Source organism: Melopsittacus undulatus, chromosome 11 (genome assembly GCF_012275295.1).
Source record: "Melopsittacus undulatus isolate bMelUnd1 chromosome 11, bMelUnd1.mat.Z, whole genome shotgun sequence".
NCBI lineage: Eukaryota > Metazoa > Chordata > Aves > Psittaciformes > Psittaculidae > Melopsittacus > Melopsittacus undulatus.
In genome coordinates, this window is record NC_047537.1 from 20,609,670 (window position 1) to 20,627,367 (window position 17,698).

The 17,698-nt window shown below is 44.0% G+C and overlaps 1 protein-coding gene across 1 annotated transcript in view; it reads left to right on the forward strand.

Moving 5' to 3' along the window:
- RAB11FIP4 (RAB11 family interacting protein 4) overlaps positions 1–17,698 on the forward strand; it is a 108,806-nt gene that overhangs the window by 40,056 nt on the left and 51,052 nt on the right. The window contains exon 3 of the mRNA XM_005146153.3: positions 5,629–5,717. Within this exon, the coding sequence (XP_005146210.2) occupies positions 5,629–5,717 (89 nt within the window). The remainder of the gene's footprint in view (positions 1–5,628; positions 5,718–17,698) is intronic.

A 17,698-nucleotide genomic window follows, 5' to 3' on the forward strand; every position in this document is an offset into this window, starting at 1 on the left:
TCACTACTGCTACTACTACTACAAACAATAACGATAAAGGAAATAACAAGTGAAGAGAATACAACACCTCACCAGCCACCGACCCATAACTCACCCCACCCTGCCCGACCAAGCACCGACCAATACCTCCTCCAACCCCCCAAAGCCCCAGCCCTTCCAGGTAACTCTCAGTTACATCCTGGGCATGACGTGCTGTGGTATGGAATACCTTTTTGCCTAGTTGGGGTCAGATGTCCTGTCTCTGCTTCCTCCTGGCCTCCCCTCCTCCCTGGCAGAGCATGAAGCTCAGAAAGTCCTTGGCCAGAGTAAACATTTGAGCAGTAACTACAAACACAGGTGCTATCAACACTGTTCCCAGGCCGAAAGTCAAAACATAGCACTGCACCAGCTACCAAGGAGAAAAAATGACTGCTACTGCTGAACCAGGACAGTCATGTACCTCCACAGCACCTGCTGGGACTATAAGGTGGAAAAGCCAATTAATCTTCAGCTGCTGAGTAGCAGGAGCTGTGGGGAAGGATTTACTGAGGAGTCTCATTATCAGTGGGGACCTTTGGAAGTGATGGGAGAGGACTTCAGTAAGCAGACGTATCTATGCTAGAGGGGAGAAATGTATTGGAGGAACACATTCCCACCGTGTTTGTGGGGTGGAATATTGGATAGGCAGGCTGCTTTCTAATTATGCAAAGCTTTGCTTCTTTTTGCTGGTCCTTTGTGGATTAAAGAACTTCGGCTCAGCCTCTGTGCTGAGTCCTCCTGTCTAGCCTGCTTTCCCCATGCAATTAGTTCTGCCAGAGCCAGGGACAGGCTCTGCCCTCAAAGCTTTGCAGCAATTTCATTGGAGTGCCAGGATATGAAGGTTTTACTCCTGCTGAAGCTGCCTTCTCTATCTGTTCACTGCATGGCTTTTTTCTAATAACTGCATCGATCTGGAGAGCAATTGCCATGAGGTAACACCTGTACCCTCTTAACTAGTCAAAGCCAGTATAGCCCAAGAAGTGGCACTGCTCAGAGACTTTGAGAGCAGCCACATCGCCACTTAAAAGCTTAATTCCTGTTGATTTCAGCAGGGTCAGTGTGGGATCCGTTACTGTTTGCTCAGTGGAGTCAATGACTATTTTTGCTGTACTGAATTTATTGTACTCATCCAGTAAATACTTTCTGGCACTTGTAATACTTACAGGCTTGAGTGGAACTGTTGTTTCTAATGTGCTGTGCAGGCTGTTCCACAGCCAGACGTGCTTGCAGGCCAGGATCTTGGTATGGTTAACAGGATCTAATTAAATCTGACCTGTTCCTTCTATTTTAAGACTTCTGTTGTCTTTTTGATAATCTCTCTGCTTTGATATTCACTTAAAAGCAAACCCAACCCTGACAGATAAAGAGTGAGCTCCCCCTACTGACCTTGGTGGTGCAGCACAAACAAAATCAATACCGACTTAAAACATAAAGGCAAACATGCTAAGACTTTATAGCTTATTGTAAGCATGAAAACCACTGAGCACTGTGTACTCATTGGAGGATAATGGCTTTCATGATGGGAGAGCCTGAGCTGCATGAGCACAGAGCATCTCTGCAATAACGAATCTTGGTGTTTTTTATGCTCTCCTCCTGAAGCAAGAGAGGCTTTTCCTCATCTTGTAGAAGTTACAAGGAAATTGAAGTTATGCTCTGTTACCATATTTTAAAATGAAGAGTTGTAGGAGCTCCTTCATATTCATTAGTGCTGTGAAAGAAGAGCAGTTGTTACACACTCTCCCACCTGCAGCAATAGCAGCCTTTGAATCTTCAAAACACGGACTGTTCTGTGCCTTCATATTCTGTCTCTGTGCTTCCCTGGATCTTTAGGCATCTAATCACTGCAGCTGGCTGGAAAGCTTCTAGAAGCAGTCTTTGTGCGCAGATAAAAGTTCAAAAGTAGATACATTTCTCTGTGAGTTCCAAGGAATTTTGATGGAAATCCCAAGAATGCAGATTTGTGCCGAGCTTTAAAGAAATGTTCAGAAAGGGAAGTTGTCTGCTGGGGAAGCTCAGACTGTGACAGGTTATCTGGCTGTGAAAGGATATGAAAATAATACAGGGTGAGATTTGATGGACTTTCTTTTCAAAACCAAGTTTTCCAAAGCAGGAAATAGAAACTGGAGATTTATTTTGAATTTGACTTTATGGTTTCAATCAGAGGCTCCAAACAAACATATGTCTCACAAAAGCAGTGCTGAGTTTTGGCCATGTATTTTAACTAACTTTAAAATCTAATTTGCAGTCCCATAGCTGAGGATAGTATTGTACCAGCTTTGCCCTGAAGATCCCGTATGGAGTAAGAGGTGGATGTTGCAGTCAGATAGGGAGTTTATTTGCCATACACCAACGTTTGTAATATACACCAACACTTAAGACATGAGAATTTCACCCAAGCACTACACAAAACCTCAAAGTCTTGATGATCTAAGCTTGTAGCTGTAGATCTTGAACTTCATAGCATGCCAGAACTGCAGGTGATTTGATGCATCTATCCTTTCTTTTAAGAATAGCTTTCTGATAGGTGTGGTACTTGGGATGGCTCCAAGGAGAAGGACTGTCAGGTAAATGTGAAGAGCTGAGCTCTCCTGTTATCAATTACACTATAGCTGTTTAATGAACTGGAGTTGGTTACTCTTAAAAGTACTTCAGAGTTTTCTAAGACTCAACTGAATTTTACTAAATACAGCCTGAAAGCATAAATAAGTCTTAATACACCATTAAAGATGCAAGGGTAGATAAAGTGAAAAGCTATTGCTCTTAGGAAAAATGCCAGGAGCCAACTCCATTCAATTAGCTAACCAGATTTGATTTCCTACAGTATTAAGATTGCTTAATTGCCTGTGAAAATTGCCTGATGCACTATGGGTTAAGTTTGCCTCTTGGAGCATTTGCAGGAAATGGCTTTGCTACATTTGTGTTTATTTGTGGCCACAGTGACGCTTTGTTAGGGGGTGAAGGTAGATTTCTTACACAAAACTGAAGGGAAAGCTGTAGAATCATCTCCTAAGAGAAGCCACATCTGACATCCTGAGGGGACTGAAAAAGCTAAAGGTTCGTGTCTTCCCCTTCAGTGACTTGTAAAACACTTTCTTCTTTGCTTAGACTTGAGATGGTTCTGTCCTGCTTCTTCACAAGTCTTGGGCAGGTATTTTCAAGAAAGGAAATATCCTAACTGGTTATTTTCACAAAAAGAAAGTACAAGTGACCTGGTGGGTTTGGTGTTACTTTGAATCCTTGTTCTGCAGCAGATCACTTATGACCAGAGACAGAAGGAAATTCAGCAGCTTCTGGCCACTCTCATTTTGTGATCACATTTTGTGATCCGATAGTTAAGTTCTTTCTCCAGATATAAGATTGCTCCTGACCTGCATCACCCTGCACAGTGATTTATATAATGCACATTCTATAAATCAGCCCTTTAGCAGTGTGCTTCTTCATAAGGGGCATCCTTTTGTGTAGCTGCAGCACTAAATACACAAGGACTTGAAACTCTTCCTGGGTTAGCTCTTTGCCTCTACCCACTGCCTCACTAGCACTGTGGTGCAGCCTGGTCTCCTTGCCAAGTGCTGCCTAAAAATGTAGATGAGGAAATGTTCCCAACCATAGCAAGGCAGAGAGAACATCGAGCACATTAATATCTTATGGTACAAGCAGACATCAGATGAAATATCTAATCAGGCATGTAAGTGGCTTTCAGTTTTACAGTTTCCTGGAAAATGAAGTTATAGCAATAATGGGACATTTTAGTGCAGGAGATCCTTAAAGAAGCCAGAAGTATTCCTTTGCTTATTTGTGATGAGTTATTTATGGGCAGATTCTACCCTCGGGTACATACTGCTGCACAGCTTGAAATATTCACCATGGCAGCTCTGCAGGCCTAGGCAAGCACAGTACTCAAGAGTGGTACCAGTAGCAGAGAGCACCTTGTGTGCCAGACTAGGCTGCTCCCTGTACAAACCATAACATTTCCATACCGAGATTTGCCAGAGTAAACCTTGATCTTTAGTTGTTTTCTGTCTGGATGTTACCCACTCATTCACCTCACTGGCATTTCCCAGGCTGCAAGCCAAAATATCTTCTGGTAATTAGAGATGTGAACAGTATTTGAGACACTCCAATGTTCTTTGTTCATATTATGCCTTTTTTGTAAACCTCTTGGAGTAATTAGAGAATTCAAGTTACCATTTAGATAAGAGGAATCAAAGGTCAGATATATTAGCACTGTTGCAGAAAAACACTGAGTACGAAAGCTGATGCATTTCCCAACAAAGTGCTAAAACTCATCTGGTGGTTAGGGGTAGCCCAAAGAAAAGACCAGCACCACAGTCCTCCAGAGGCAAGAGATTCTGGTTTGTGCCTTCACAGAGAAGAAGAGCAACAGAGAATTCATTCTGTAAACACAGTTCTTAACAGGAATAAAACCAATGGCACTGTCCTAAGATTCTTGAAGCCAGTGGCCATCTTTCCATTGATTTAATGGATGTTGGAACAGGTTCAGCTGTCCACAAGGTAGCAGCAATGTGTAGTAAAAATCTCAGAGGCAAATGGCCTCTCCACATTTCCTTCCCTTCTTCCATTTCTTATGGCAATATAACAACATGCAAATCTTCCCTGCAGGACGAAGAGATCCAAGCTGTTATACCAGCTTGCATGCTAAGCAAACCTCTTCCACAGGGCACACTCAAACATCTTCCCATCAGAAAGTCACCTTTGCAGAACAGACACTTCTGAGATCTTAAGGATTGTTTCATTCACCATGTGCTGTCTCTAATGTATGCCTGTATATGGGAGACAGGGACAACATATCCATCCTCCATGTTAGGCTTCCTCCATCTGGTCACCTTTTTTGTTCTTCTAGTTCTTCCTTTCCTTTGTAAGGGACTTGCTCCATAACCACAAGGTATCTTCACCCTACAGATGTTATGCCTTTATTTTAAAAGCAGAAGATCAACTACCAGCATAAACCTGCATAGTTCACACTTGCTTACATTACTCTGTTTCTTCTGCTCCCCTGCCTCATGACTGAGTATCAGTGTGTAATGTCACAGCCAAATCTATTGCATTGGTAATGGAATGGAAAAGAGAAATACTGCTGGATAGTTGCAGCTTCCAAGTAGGACAGTGTATTGCACATGCTGAGAAGGTTTCACACAGTGCAGGCTCAAGGCTGTAACCTGGCCTGATGTTACTGCCTTCTGCAGCCCAATATACCAAGTGCAGTCATTGGTAATTAATGGGGAATGAGGCATTTGGTGAGTTCAGTGTTTCTGTATTTGTTCTCTCAGATCAGAGAAAGACTGAGGGAAACACAGACATTGATTTCTCCAGCTGTTAATGTGGTTGTTAACAAAAGCGAACGCAGAGGCTGAAAATCTCCACTTGCAGTGCATAGATATTTGCTTGCCAGAGACGTTCGCTCCATGACAGAGCTCTTTTGGAAGGGGAATTTGTGACCTTTAGGTGTTGCCCCTTTGTCACTCAGACCAGAGAAAACTTGAAGCAGCTTCACAGACACTAATGTGCATTAGACACCAGCTCATGCCAAGGCTGCAAGTCCATACAGTCTCTGGGAAGACCTGACCATTTGCTCTTGTTTCTCTTTGCCAGGCTGTGAAGAGTTACTGAAAGATGTCCTGTCTCCTGAAAACTCTGAGCCTCAACACTACGAACCACACTATGATGATTACTACTACCAGGTAAGAGAAGCACTTACTCTGTTTTATGTTAGGCAGGCTAAGGAAGCCTCTGGTGTGATGTGTAGCTGGGTCATTGTGAACGCTGCTGTTGTACCTGGCCTATTGACTTTTCCTTTCTAGATTCATGACTGTTATTAAGCCTTCTATATACTGGTGTAGGCTGCATTAAACACAGAGCTGCTGCCAGCTGTTATGAGAGTATTTAGGATTTGGATAGCATTCCTCTTACAAGCCTCAGCATTCACTTGGCTGTGAAGGGAGATGTTGCATACAGGCTCACTGGCACCACACATGTGGAAAACACTGATTTGTATCTAATTAGATCAGTCACTCTTTGTAGGTGAACAGGTCCTCAGAGACCTTCTGCAGATAACGAACAGAGGTGCAACAGCTGTTTGGAAGCAGAAGCAATACACCTTTGGTACCTTGATAGTATTTTGATTGTTGGGAATAGCATATTTTCAAACCATATTTTCTTCATCAACATCCTTAATTTGACAGTGTCTGTGCAGTTTACAAGCAGGAGAATGTTAAGTTTTCCTGTAAGCGTCTATTTCTCGTTCCTTTTACTTTGGTTTTAATCACCTCTGCCCATGTAAATTCCTAAGGTTAAAGATACAGTTCAGATAAAGATTGCCTGCCAGTGCGGTTATGAGACTGCAAGTGATCCTGAAATCAGTAGGGAAAGCAAGTGATGAAAGGTGATGAAGTGTGAGAACAATACTTGTGTATTGAGGAAAGACATGTGATAAGCATGCTGGTGTTGCAGCACTTCATGGTGTTACACGACACGGTTTCCACTGTTCATACAGAAAGAGCAGAGACATTTCCTTCTCCTCTCTGCAGAAGATGGAAGGAGCCCTCTTTGACTCCAAAGAGGAGCACAGAATTTAGTCATAAACTTCTTTAATAAGGAAGAGTTGTCTGGGTTTATTGGCTCCTTTTGCTTGCTTACAATGACAGGCTGGTGTCAGTACCTGGGCTGTGGCAAGCTGGCACCACCATCACCCTGCTTTGTTTTTAAAACCTTATTTTTGTTGTAACTGATGACATAGATACCCACCATGCTGTTGCTTGGTTACCTTAATAGATGTCATAAACCAAACTCCCAGTTTTGCAATAAGATGATAGAAGCTATAAATGGCAAGCAGCCTCTGCAGATACTAGATGTTTCCCTGTTACTATGCAGACATGGCAGGCAGGTTCTGGCAGTCTTTTGGAGGCAGGCAACATGGTCTTTGGGTCTTTATTCCTCAGGGATTTCCCATCTCCTTTCACCCAAGAATGTGCTGTGGAGAGTGGTTGAAGGCAAACTCTGAGGTGACTGCAAACTGTACCACTCCTGGTACCTATCCACCAGGAGAGCCTGAGGGGGGGAGTTGTAGTTGCTAATCCTGATAGCAGTGTTAGAGTTCTGGATTTGTGCCTCTGGAAGAGAAAGGGGGTAGAGGGTGACCCTGTTCAGAAGGAGTCGATTTGGCAGGGCTTTGGTGGAAGCCTTGCTGATCACTTGTGATGTCCACCAGCCTCCCTGTATAGGCAGTGGGCAACACCATTGCAGTCATATCCAGCCCACTTTAATTGGGCCAACCCCGCATTTGTACAGCCTCTGAGCAGAAACAGGTTCTTCCCCACCTGCCCACAGGGGAATGAGTTATGGTGGAGAGAGGACGGGAAACGGTGCACGCTGCTGTCCACCACACGCTTACCCCAGGGCTGCTCTGCACAGCTGCCTTCCAGAGGAGATCGTTTCTTCATCTCCAGGTCTTTCAGGTGCAGTTTAGAAACTGTTCGCTAGATGTCAGTTAAAGGCTGGGAAAGGCTGTGAACAAGCACTACATTTGCCTTAAGGATCCTCTGCTAATGGCAAAAGTTTGCAGTGTGGTGAAACGGAGAACTGAGGCCCAGGTGGGTTTGGGTTATCACCATTGATGAGATTTGTTCCCTGTTCCAGAGGAAGCATGTATTGAAAACACACGAGCTCTCCTTGCATCTCCCTGGCCTTAGTGAGTGTGAATCCCTGGTGGTGTAGTCAAGTTTATGGGTAGCTCCCAATGGCATGGAAGGTAGTTGCCTGTCTAATCTGATTTTCATCCCAGTGTATCTTTTATATGTCTCTCTAGTTCTCAGTTGCAGTCAAAGCCTCAGGCAGCAGCAGGATCCATCTTCTGTGATGGCACAAATAGGTATTTTTAAAGGGAATGCATCTTTTTTATTCCACCTGAGGGGATGGACTTACACAGAGGCAGGTACTGAGCTGGTTCGTTGTTGTGCTGCCACTGTCTCGGTTTTCACAATGTGATTTGGAGAGGAAGAGGAAAAGGAGATCTATCCTTGTCATGTGTTATTTCCCCTGTCCACTGCTTTCACTTTTACTTCCCCTCCCCAGTGCCCTGTATTGTGGCTTTCCAAAGCCCAAATGTAGAAACCTAAAGTGGTGAAGGGAATGCCAAGAAGTGGGACGAAGTAACAGGAGCCACGGTAAGGTACTGAACTGAATCAGCTGTTTAGGTATGTTGAGTCAAATGGGGAAGAAAAACATGCCAAGCCTCCAGCCTTGCAGTCAACTGGATGCAATTAATTTAAATTGATCCATAAAATCCCCTGGTACCAGGAGCTTGGGGCATTTCATTTGACATTTTCTAAACGTCTGTTTCTACTTTTTATTGTCCTTCGGTGTAAACAAGAACAAAAGCTGGCAAGCTGGTAATGTCTAAAAAGGAGGCAAAAATCCTATTGTTTATGCAAATTAAAATGCAAAGACAGTTCCATGGGAGGTTTCTAATGGTCTCTAATGAGAGGCTGTGTCAGTGGTGTTTTGGGTGCATGTAGAGCTGTTCTTTTGAGCTCAAATCTGTTACAGTGTGATACACAGAAGGCAAAGGGTAGCACTTGGTTACTGCAGGACTCTCACATCTGTGGGAAGTCTCCCAGTGACTTCAAGCTGCAAGGGTATGTTTGCTCTTAGATCAGAGAAAGCTGGTCCAGAGAGACCAAGGAGCATGGGATTGCAGTTAGCAGCTGTAGAGCATCTCAGCTCTAGGACCTGCTGCCTCTGTGAATTCAGAGTGTGCTGATCTGGTTAAGGTCTGTATTGTGCTGCATTTGAGGCACTGCTTCAGTCAAGTGCTGTTTATTAGTATAATTTCTGTCTCTTGCAGCCTACAGAGAGATAACAGAAAAGCTCTGAATTTGCCAGAAGCCAATTTATGAATCCTGAATTCCTTTCACAGTGTTTCCTGCTATGGTCTCAACTCTTGTTTTGGCTCCAGTTTGAAAGACACAAGTCTCCCTAGTCCAGCATGTAGGATTTGCTTTGTGGCAAGCATCTGGTAGCACTTCACAGCCCTTTGATAGCCTTTTGGAGACAGTAACCAACAGGAAGTCCACAGCTGAAGTATCCCAGACCCAGATTCAGCCTGCTTGAACAAAGCAAAGTGCCTGTGCTCAGCATTTCAAATGGCTGGCTCTGGGCCTTCCTGGACACCTATCCAGCTGGGAGTACTAGCCCCAGGGCTCAGAAGGATTTAACCTGGCTGCATCTGCAGCTCCCTCACCAAGATTTGCATTGCAGGCCCTGGGAAGCAGTCACCTGGGTGTAGGTGCTCTTCTGTCTGAGCATCTAAGTGTAAGAGCTGGATTTTCAGCTCTTCATCTGGTGTGGTTTGGGTGTTCAGGTTTGAAGGGAGCCTGAATCTAGATCACCTGGGGAGATAACAGAAAAGGAGGTTGAATGACAGATGGAGCCTCTCACTGCCAGGTAGCAGGGGACCTATTTGAGTAGCTGCCTGTGAAGTGACAGACTGTGTATTTACATGTGAGTAATTGCCTTTTCATCTGAAATTGATCACCAAATGCCATACATGCAAACCTAGTGGAAGAGCGTGTTGTAAGATACAATAATAGCAGGATCTTTGTTTTAACTAAGGCTGTTTTGTTTCTTACTAATTGTTGCTGTATTGAGTTGATGCTTTCCATTTATTTGCTGCTCTCACCTGTAACTTGGAGGGTAAATCTGCCTCTTAGCAAGGTACAGGATTGCTGCATGTCAGAAAATGAGCTGCCTTTTCAGTCCTGTGTTTGCCTGCCAAGTGATTAATTACACTGTATGAACAGCAGAAAGATTGTTGAGTTATGATGAATACATGATGTTTGCCTCTGGGATGGAGCTGGGGCTGAGCTGCTGCTTTGAAAAGACTTCAGTAGAAATTGGGAGACCCCCACTGGCTTCTGAAGAAGGGTTTGTTTCCCACTAGTTGCTTGAGGATATCAGCTAATACCTGTCTGTGAGCAGAGGGGTTTTCTGCACTGGAACAAGGCAGTGAGTCAAATAGATCATTAGGCTGTGGAAGAAGCCTGAGACTGAGGAAAGGTGAAGGGCCTTTTGCACAGGTCTCTTTTGTCAGCCTGGACTTGCAGGTGTTATCTCTGGTTGTGCTGTGACTTGCTATATATTTAAAACCAAAGCTCAGGGAAGCACTGAATATTTTATTGAACACAGACTTGCAGTTCTCTTATTATTATTCCCATATCCCATCTTAAATAAAGTTCTCTTTTTCACTGAGAACATCCCTTTCAGCAGGCAGGGAAAGTGAAGCAAAGTGTGAGGGGTGGATGTCAGATCTAGAGGGGAAACTTTGGAGAGTCTGTAACCCAAATGGTTTGTATCTTTCATCTTGTACATGTATTGCCAGTGTTCTTGGCCAGAATGGTTGACCTCACTTGTAAGGAGGGTTTTCTTGACACTATTCATAACATTAAACCCAGGTGTTGCCTAACTGTTAATGAAAAATACATCTTTCCTCCTGCCTTTTGCAGTAGCATTCGCAGACACTCCTATCTTAGCAGAGGCAAAACAGGTAGTTATGAAAAAAGGCAGTTTTTGCAGTAAAGAGAAACAATATTAAACACAACAAATTAAAGGGTTTATTTTCCCTGTTTCTTATCAGCCTCCAGTTTTCCCCACCACCCACACTCACAGTCATTCTTGGCTCCCCTTGTGTTTTCAGCCCTGCGGATGCTCAGTGTCTGCTTTGCATGTGAAGAATTCCCTCCCTGAGCTTTAGGCTCTGGGGGTGTTAGTTACACAGCAATCAGCACAGTGCATGTCTGCAGATTGCTTCCCTTACCAAGCTGCCCGTGGGCTCTTGTGTCCTGCTGTCACTGTGGCACCCACACTGGGATTATGGGCAGCTCATCTCATGTCTCTGCTGAAGAAGCTGGGAAAGCTGCTGCACCTTCATTCCTGCTACAGTTGAAACATGGGATGTACGTGTCCCTCAGTACTCCAACTGGGGAATGTTCTGGCTCAAGCCTCTCTCTTGGGTATGCCAGGGGAAGCAGAAACTTCCCTGGTTTCCTGGTCTAATCTAAAAGTCTGGTTTATATTTGGTGCTTCTAAGTCTGCCAAATCTGCCTTCCTCTCAGATTCTGCTATATCCCCTGGCAAATGAGGATGCTTGGCATCTCTAGGGATGGGTTTTTGGGAGGCCCAGCATTAAGGATTGATCCCACTCCCTGCTAAAATCAGTAGGAAGACTTCTTAAACCCTGGCAGGAGTTGGGCAGCCCTTTGGGTTGTTCCTGAGGTGGTTGTTGCCCAAATCAGGGCGCAGGGAAGAAAAGCACAACCATGTAGTTACAGAGAGTAACAAGTCCATGTTCCTTGGTAGGATGAGACAAGATTATACACAGGCAACACAATGTCTGCACTGATGAGAAGTTTATTGGATCCTCTAAGGGCAACACTCTCAGCTATTTATTTTTTCCAAGCATCAGAAAGCAACATTAACTACAACTGCTGAGAATCCCTCAGTGAACAATTACCCAGAGCAATTGAAGAGCTCAGCGTGCCCCTGTTTGGGACTAATTTACATGGAAATTGCCTGGCAATATTCTGAATTCTGGTTTTTATGTTTGTGCATGCATGCAAAAATAAGTATCCTTGGTACAAAACACCTGCATAAAAATAACCTTCCTCTGGGGCTGCTCGAGCTGATTAGGAAATGCTGCCCTGAAGAGCTGCTCTGCAGAGAATGGGCAGTTTTGCACTTGGGGCAAGGTAAGCATCTTCCAACAAAACAAATGCCGACTCCTCCAAACCAGCCAAAAAAGAGATTGAGGATTATCATTTCCTTCTGCAAAACCAGTGTGAGTTTTTGATGTGGGGGCACATCACACCTGATGTTTTTAAAGGGGAAAGAACCTTTTCCCTCACTTGTTTTTGCTCAGTTGTTGTAGAAAACATGCAGAAAATAATACAAAAGAAGTGAAACACAATCAAAAAACACCACTTTGTGTCACGACGCCCTCAAAATGTGGTTTGGATTTTCTTTTCTGAAAAATCCAAGGTTTTGATCTTCTCATCCTAAGCTGGGCCAAGAAAGTGTTTTGAAATCCAAGAGCTCCTAGGCTGAGACAAACATTTTCCCACCCAGCTCTTGCCGCAGCACCCCAAGTGCAATCCCACTCTCAGAGGCCAGCAGCAGACTGCCCAAGCCTGGGAGTCTCCTGATAGAGATGTTCCTTGAGTTTCCAGAGCCCTCAGAATGGAGTATCCCAGTGCTGTGGTGCCTATTCAGATGATGCTCTTTCAGGGGTTAGCAAGCTGGGTTGAACTTGTGTATGTCAGTGGGTTTGGACAAATGCTGCCAGTTAGCTGGTTTAAATTTAAGCACCTGCTCTTGCAGGTGAACTCCTGGCCTCCTGTAATAGAAGCTTGATTCAGTGAAGGGCAAAATATTGTTCACATTCCACAGGGAAAAGTCTGAGTCAAAACTTACCCTTTCTTAGGGCTGTATTGGGTGGTTTAAACTGGTGGAAGGTGACTGCCTGGTTCAGTGTCCTTGCTGTGACTCTGAGATGAAGTTCCAACTGTAGTGTCCTTCCAGGCATCTATAGGAAAGTCACCTCGTGCACTTATTGTTATCTGTGACTCTTCTTTGAGTATTTATTTCTACTGTGTGGCCCAGGTAGGGTTGCGTGAGGCATTCAAAAGCTTTACCATCTGAAAGTCTGTCACTGATCTCTTTGTTGGAACCTCTGTTTAACAAACATTTTCTGCCTCATCCCTATTTTTCCTTCCTGCGGCATTGTCTCCAAGCCTTTTATCTGCTGATTTTGTGACTGAGCTCAGTTTTGGGGCTGTTTTTTTCTGGCATTAACAGTTGCCATGGCAAAGTATTCCTCCCATCCTTGTCTCTCCGTGGATAAACCAATTTAGGCTGTGGCTCAGTCTTTGGGTAGAGGCTGTGAAATGACTGAAGGCTAGAAGTTGATCTCTTTCTATTGAGGAAGTCACATCCTTATGGATTTAATCTCTCAGGTAAAACATGACTGTGGTTTAGTCCTTTTTGCCTTTTGTTTGCTGTCCACTTTAATTTGTGATGTGTCTTCAATGCAGAATTCTTAACAACATAAACAAAAGTAATGTTTTGACAGGAACTCACAGTGCTGAACTCCCATGAAAGAAACACAACTGCTCTGTTGGAGGCTGGTGAACTTCACTCTGATCTATGGCCTTTGGGGAATACCAGAATACCCATAATGACAGTATCTACATAAGAAACAGTGCACATAGTGTTTGGCACATTTCTTGATGCTTGTGTGACAAGAAGGATTATCTGTGCCCTCCAGTTCACAAACCTCACACTGGCTTTTTCTTTCTTTCTTCCTACTTCATTATTTCCTATTCTGCTTCATATCTTTTTTTCTTGTTGCTTGGGGAAATTTGTGCTGCATTTATGGGAGATTTTTGGACATAGATTGTTCTTCTTGGAATATTTTCAGTGGGAAGGCTGTGAAATTGAAATACAGGAATCTTTTTTTGGAGTAAAAAACATTGGTTTAAATAGGTTTATCTAGTGAGGGCTTTTTCCATCAGAAGAAAGTTGTGTAGACCTGTAAAAGCTGGTTGATAAAGCCAAGATTCCCGGTTATGAAACTCCAGAGAAATTCAACCACAAAGAGATGTTCCAGCTAAGCACCAGCAGCAAAATCCCTCATTGCACAAGGATTTGACTGTTTCTTTTCCACCTTCCAGCCTGTCTGACCAAGCTGAGAGCTGTGGATTTTTGGAAGCAGCTGTTCAGAACAGAAGAGCTCCAAGTTTTGTGAGCAGTTTTCCCACTTACAGAAATTCCTCCACAGGTGAAATCTTACAGGAATCATTTTGTCACTATGGTGCCCGTGATATTTTGGGGTTCAGATACGTTATTTTAGTAGCCTCAGGAATTGCCACCAAAGTGACCCATTCAATTCATGGAATTTCCCAGTTCTTTTCCTGGTTGTGAAAGCTCAAGGACACCTTCCCCACTTCCTCCTTCTTGCATTTCACGCCCAGCCCTTGCACTGTCCAGAATCCCTCAAACCACATGGAATTTGGTTTTCCCTGCAGCACTGAGACCTGCCTCTTGCTGCAGGATGGTGCTGCGGTGCGGTGCTGCATGGTGGGGACTGTAGCACTGCCCTCTATCAGAGGCAATGGAGCTGTTTAAAATTAAACCATCTTACTCAGCTGGGCTCAGAGAGCTAAAAATTACATCTTGATCATCTTGTCTATTCTTAGAAGCTGGAGAAGAATCAATGTGGGTTTTGGGGCTTTTACATGCTGCAGTGGGGAATGTATTTGTCTAGGTGGAGGCAGGCTTTTGCAGTGCTGTCACACATCTGGGCTGCAATAAGCAATTTGTAACTGAACAGGGTGAAAAAGTAGGCCAGGCTACAGGAGAGTATCTAGGAATTACTCCGGAGGGATTTATGCTACACTGTCTCCAGCAGCTGCAATAACAGCATGAAATTGAGATTAAAAATTCAGAAGAGATATGGGCTATTTGACCTTCTGTCTATCAGCGACACAGAGGCCCTGTCTGGAGTGAGGATGCAGAGAAATGCAGCTTCTGTCGAGCAGTTGCATGCCAAGAAGCTGTTGAGGTTCATCCTAAACTCGGTGGAACAGAGAGATCATTTCTTCCCATTCCATGTGGTCCTTGCAGAGCATGGACAGGTTTCAGAGTTGTGTGTACCAGTGCTACCAGGCACAGGGACTGCTGCTGAGCTGTGTTTAGAACAGAGTGGAACAGCTCTTGCTCCAAAAGCAACCGTCTCATCTAAAGAGATGAGATTGGGAAAGAAAACGTCAATTGTTACATTTTCTAAGTGTAGGGAAATCCAGGTAAGATTATGTAGGCTCCTGAGAGGCCTTGTTGTGAAGAGTTCTGCTGTTTGGCTTCATCTTCTTACCCAGACTGTTATTGTGGTTACTCAGTTGACTCTAATATCAGTTGGGGAATAGGCCATGAGATAGAGTAGGCTGTTTGGCTGGATGTGTACACTGGATCGCAGGCTTGTTTTGGCACTCAGCATTAAGATAAGCTATGAGGAAGGTTAAATTGGAATAATAATGTAACCATGGTAATGTTGATACAGAGTTGACGCAAATGCTGATGAGTATTTTGGGTGTGAACTTTGATAGATATATCCCAAATACATGAATATGCTGTAAAGGTATTGGAGAGCTTTGTCCAGCCGTTCTTGTAGAACAGTGCAATACTGAGATAAACTTTCTTGCCCATGGTAGAAATTCATTCCTAATACTGCACATAGTGCCTGACCTCACTTAAAATGGAAGGAAATTCTCAACTTACACAAACTGGATGTGCTACCACCTTCTCCCAGCAGCAGAGGGGATTTGTTTGGCTTGTTTTGGCCACAGGCAGAGCAATAGACAGAACCTCAGGTATTTTTATGTATTCTCCACAAGAAGTTTCCTGTATTAGTAACTGTTCTGCATTTATTACTGGCCTGTGGGTATGCTGCAAAACAATATTGCTGTTTGTTGCTGCAATGAGGTTTTCATTACTGTGTCCTTGAAGGCTAATGTCAGTGAGGAAGATTTGTGGGGGTAACTGGGGCATGTGGCTTTCATCAGGAGATGGACCACATGGTCACAGTGCCCTCAGGCACACTCGTGGAAAAGTCTGGTGCATGGAAGATGGGAACCGATCCAGAGGGGTTCCTCAGCACTAGAGGGGTATTGAGGAACCACTAAGAACTGTTGGTCAGGTTCAACAGGGGAGATTGAAACAAAACCAATCGGAAGAAGTCTGAACTGTAATTAGGATGGTTCCTTTTGTTCACCTGCTATTTGTGGAGAATGGATGTTATCTAGTACTCCCAATCATCCTAAAGGATCCCATGCACTATACAGCCTTGTTAGTGTTCTCCCTCCCTTTCCAGCAGGACATTTACTATATGTATATGTACTGCAAAAGCCTGGGGGCTCAAGACTGGTAACCAGTGTACCCCAGTTACCATGGGATTTGGGCTTTAAGAGTGTGGGAAAATCTTACCTTAAACCAACAGTCTTTGCCTTGTTAAATTATTGCCTTTTTAAAATGAGCTTGCATGGATGTTTCCAATGAAAGTCATAATTTGCTATTAACCCTGTGGAAAAGTGAGGAGAGAGACCTAAATAATGAATGAAGTCAGTATTTCACTGGGTCTCAGATCTGGTTTTTATGGAAATCAGTAATGTGCAGTATTTGGTGGGACTAACAGTTAAATATTGCCTTTCATCAATATCTGTTTACCTCTGAACTCTTCACCACAGAGATCAGCAGCCATCCCTTTAGGAGTCACTCTGCAGGGTTACTTGGCTGCAGGAGCTGCCGCAGGTTTCTCAGCTGGGAAGCTGTCAGTTAAGTGAAGGAGTAAATCACTGGCTTTCTATTTCTGCCACATTTTGAAGCTGCACTTCAAGTCTCTCTGTTTGTCTCATTGCCAAGCTAACAGTAGGATATTACAGGGGAATTATGAAAGGGAGTTTTGTGCAGTAATGCCAGAGCTGTCACCTGTTGCTAACACGATGCCTTGTCTATAAAGCAAGTCTGAGTAAGACTTCTCAGATTACTGCATCATGACAAAACTTTGCTTTCAGGAGACATCCTGTGTCATGGTGTGGTACTGGAATCAAAGGAGAAAGAGTTTGTACTCAGATACTGCAGAAGGTGCCCTGCCAAGGGTGACTGATACCCTGCTGGTCTACAAAGAAAAGCTTTAGCAGTGACATGTAATGAGTAACACTGACCCTGGTGCTTCATGAAGCAAAATCCTAGCGCTGGGGAGCACTTTCTCTGCAGTTATTGAAAATTACTATTTTTTCCCTATGAACAAGTTCGGATGTTTCTTGACTTAGAGCCAGAGCATTACTTGCTGTGCTGCTGAGTAACATGCTTTTCCTGTAATCTCATTAGATCAAAAACCCTTACAGGAAGAGACAGTCTCTCTTGACTGTGTTTTTATATGACGTGTCATGTGGGGGCTATTTCTTTGCCTCTCCCCTAGGAGGACAGGACAGCTTCAAAGAGATGGGAAAGGGAAGAAATCAGCACTATTAGGAGTATATCAATATTTACTGTACCAAATGTTCATATTTAGCTTGACTTAGATACCGTCATGCATATAAGCTCACCTTTATGTACAATGTCTTCTTCTTAGGAGGGAACTGGTATTCTAGAGTGGAAGGACTCCTGAATCAGCTCCCAGGAACTCAAACTGCATAAGGATATCCTCCCTTCCCTCCTCCTGTCCCACCTCTGTTAGCACAGCTCCCTGGCTCTGGCTTGTGCAGGTCCTCTTGGGGAGGCACAACATCTTTTCCCAGCTCCCACTTTGCAGGGGCTGCCTTTGCACTCTGCAGCTTCCACCAGGGCCTGTGGGTAACCAGAACCACATGGACCACACGGATTGTTTCCTGAGGTAATTCACCATCTGTAACTGCTTCTTAGACAATGTGGGGTCCCTAAGCTCCCCCCTGCTGACAGCTCGCTGCCTCACAGGACTGCTTTTCTCATGACATCTAAACACTTCCACATTGAACATGATTTATTAGAAGGGAGAGGTGAGTGTCAAGGGCAGGGATCAGTGTTTAGGAGTAGTTCAGTATTTTAATTTGACCATATTATGGAAATAGGATGTGAAAGG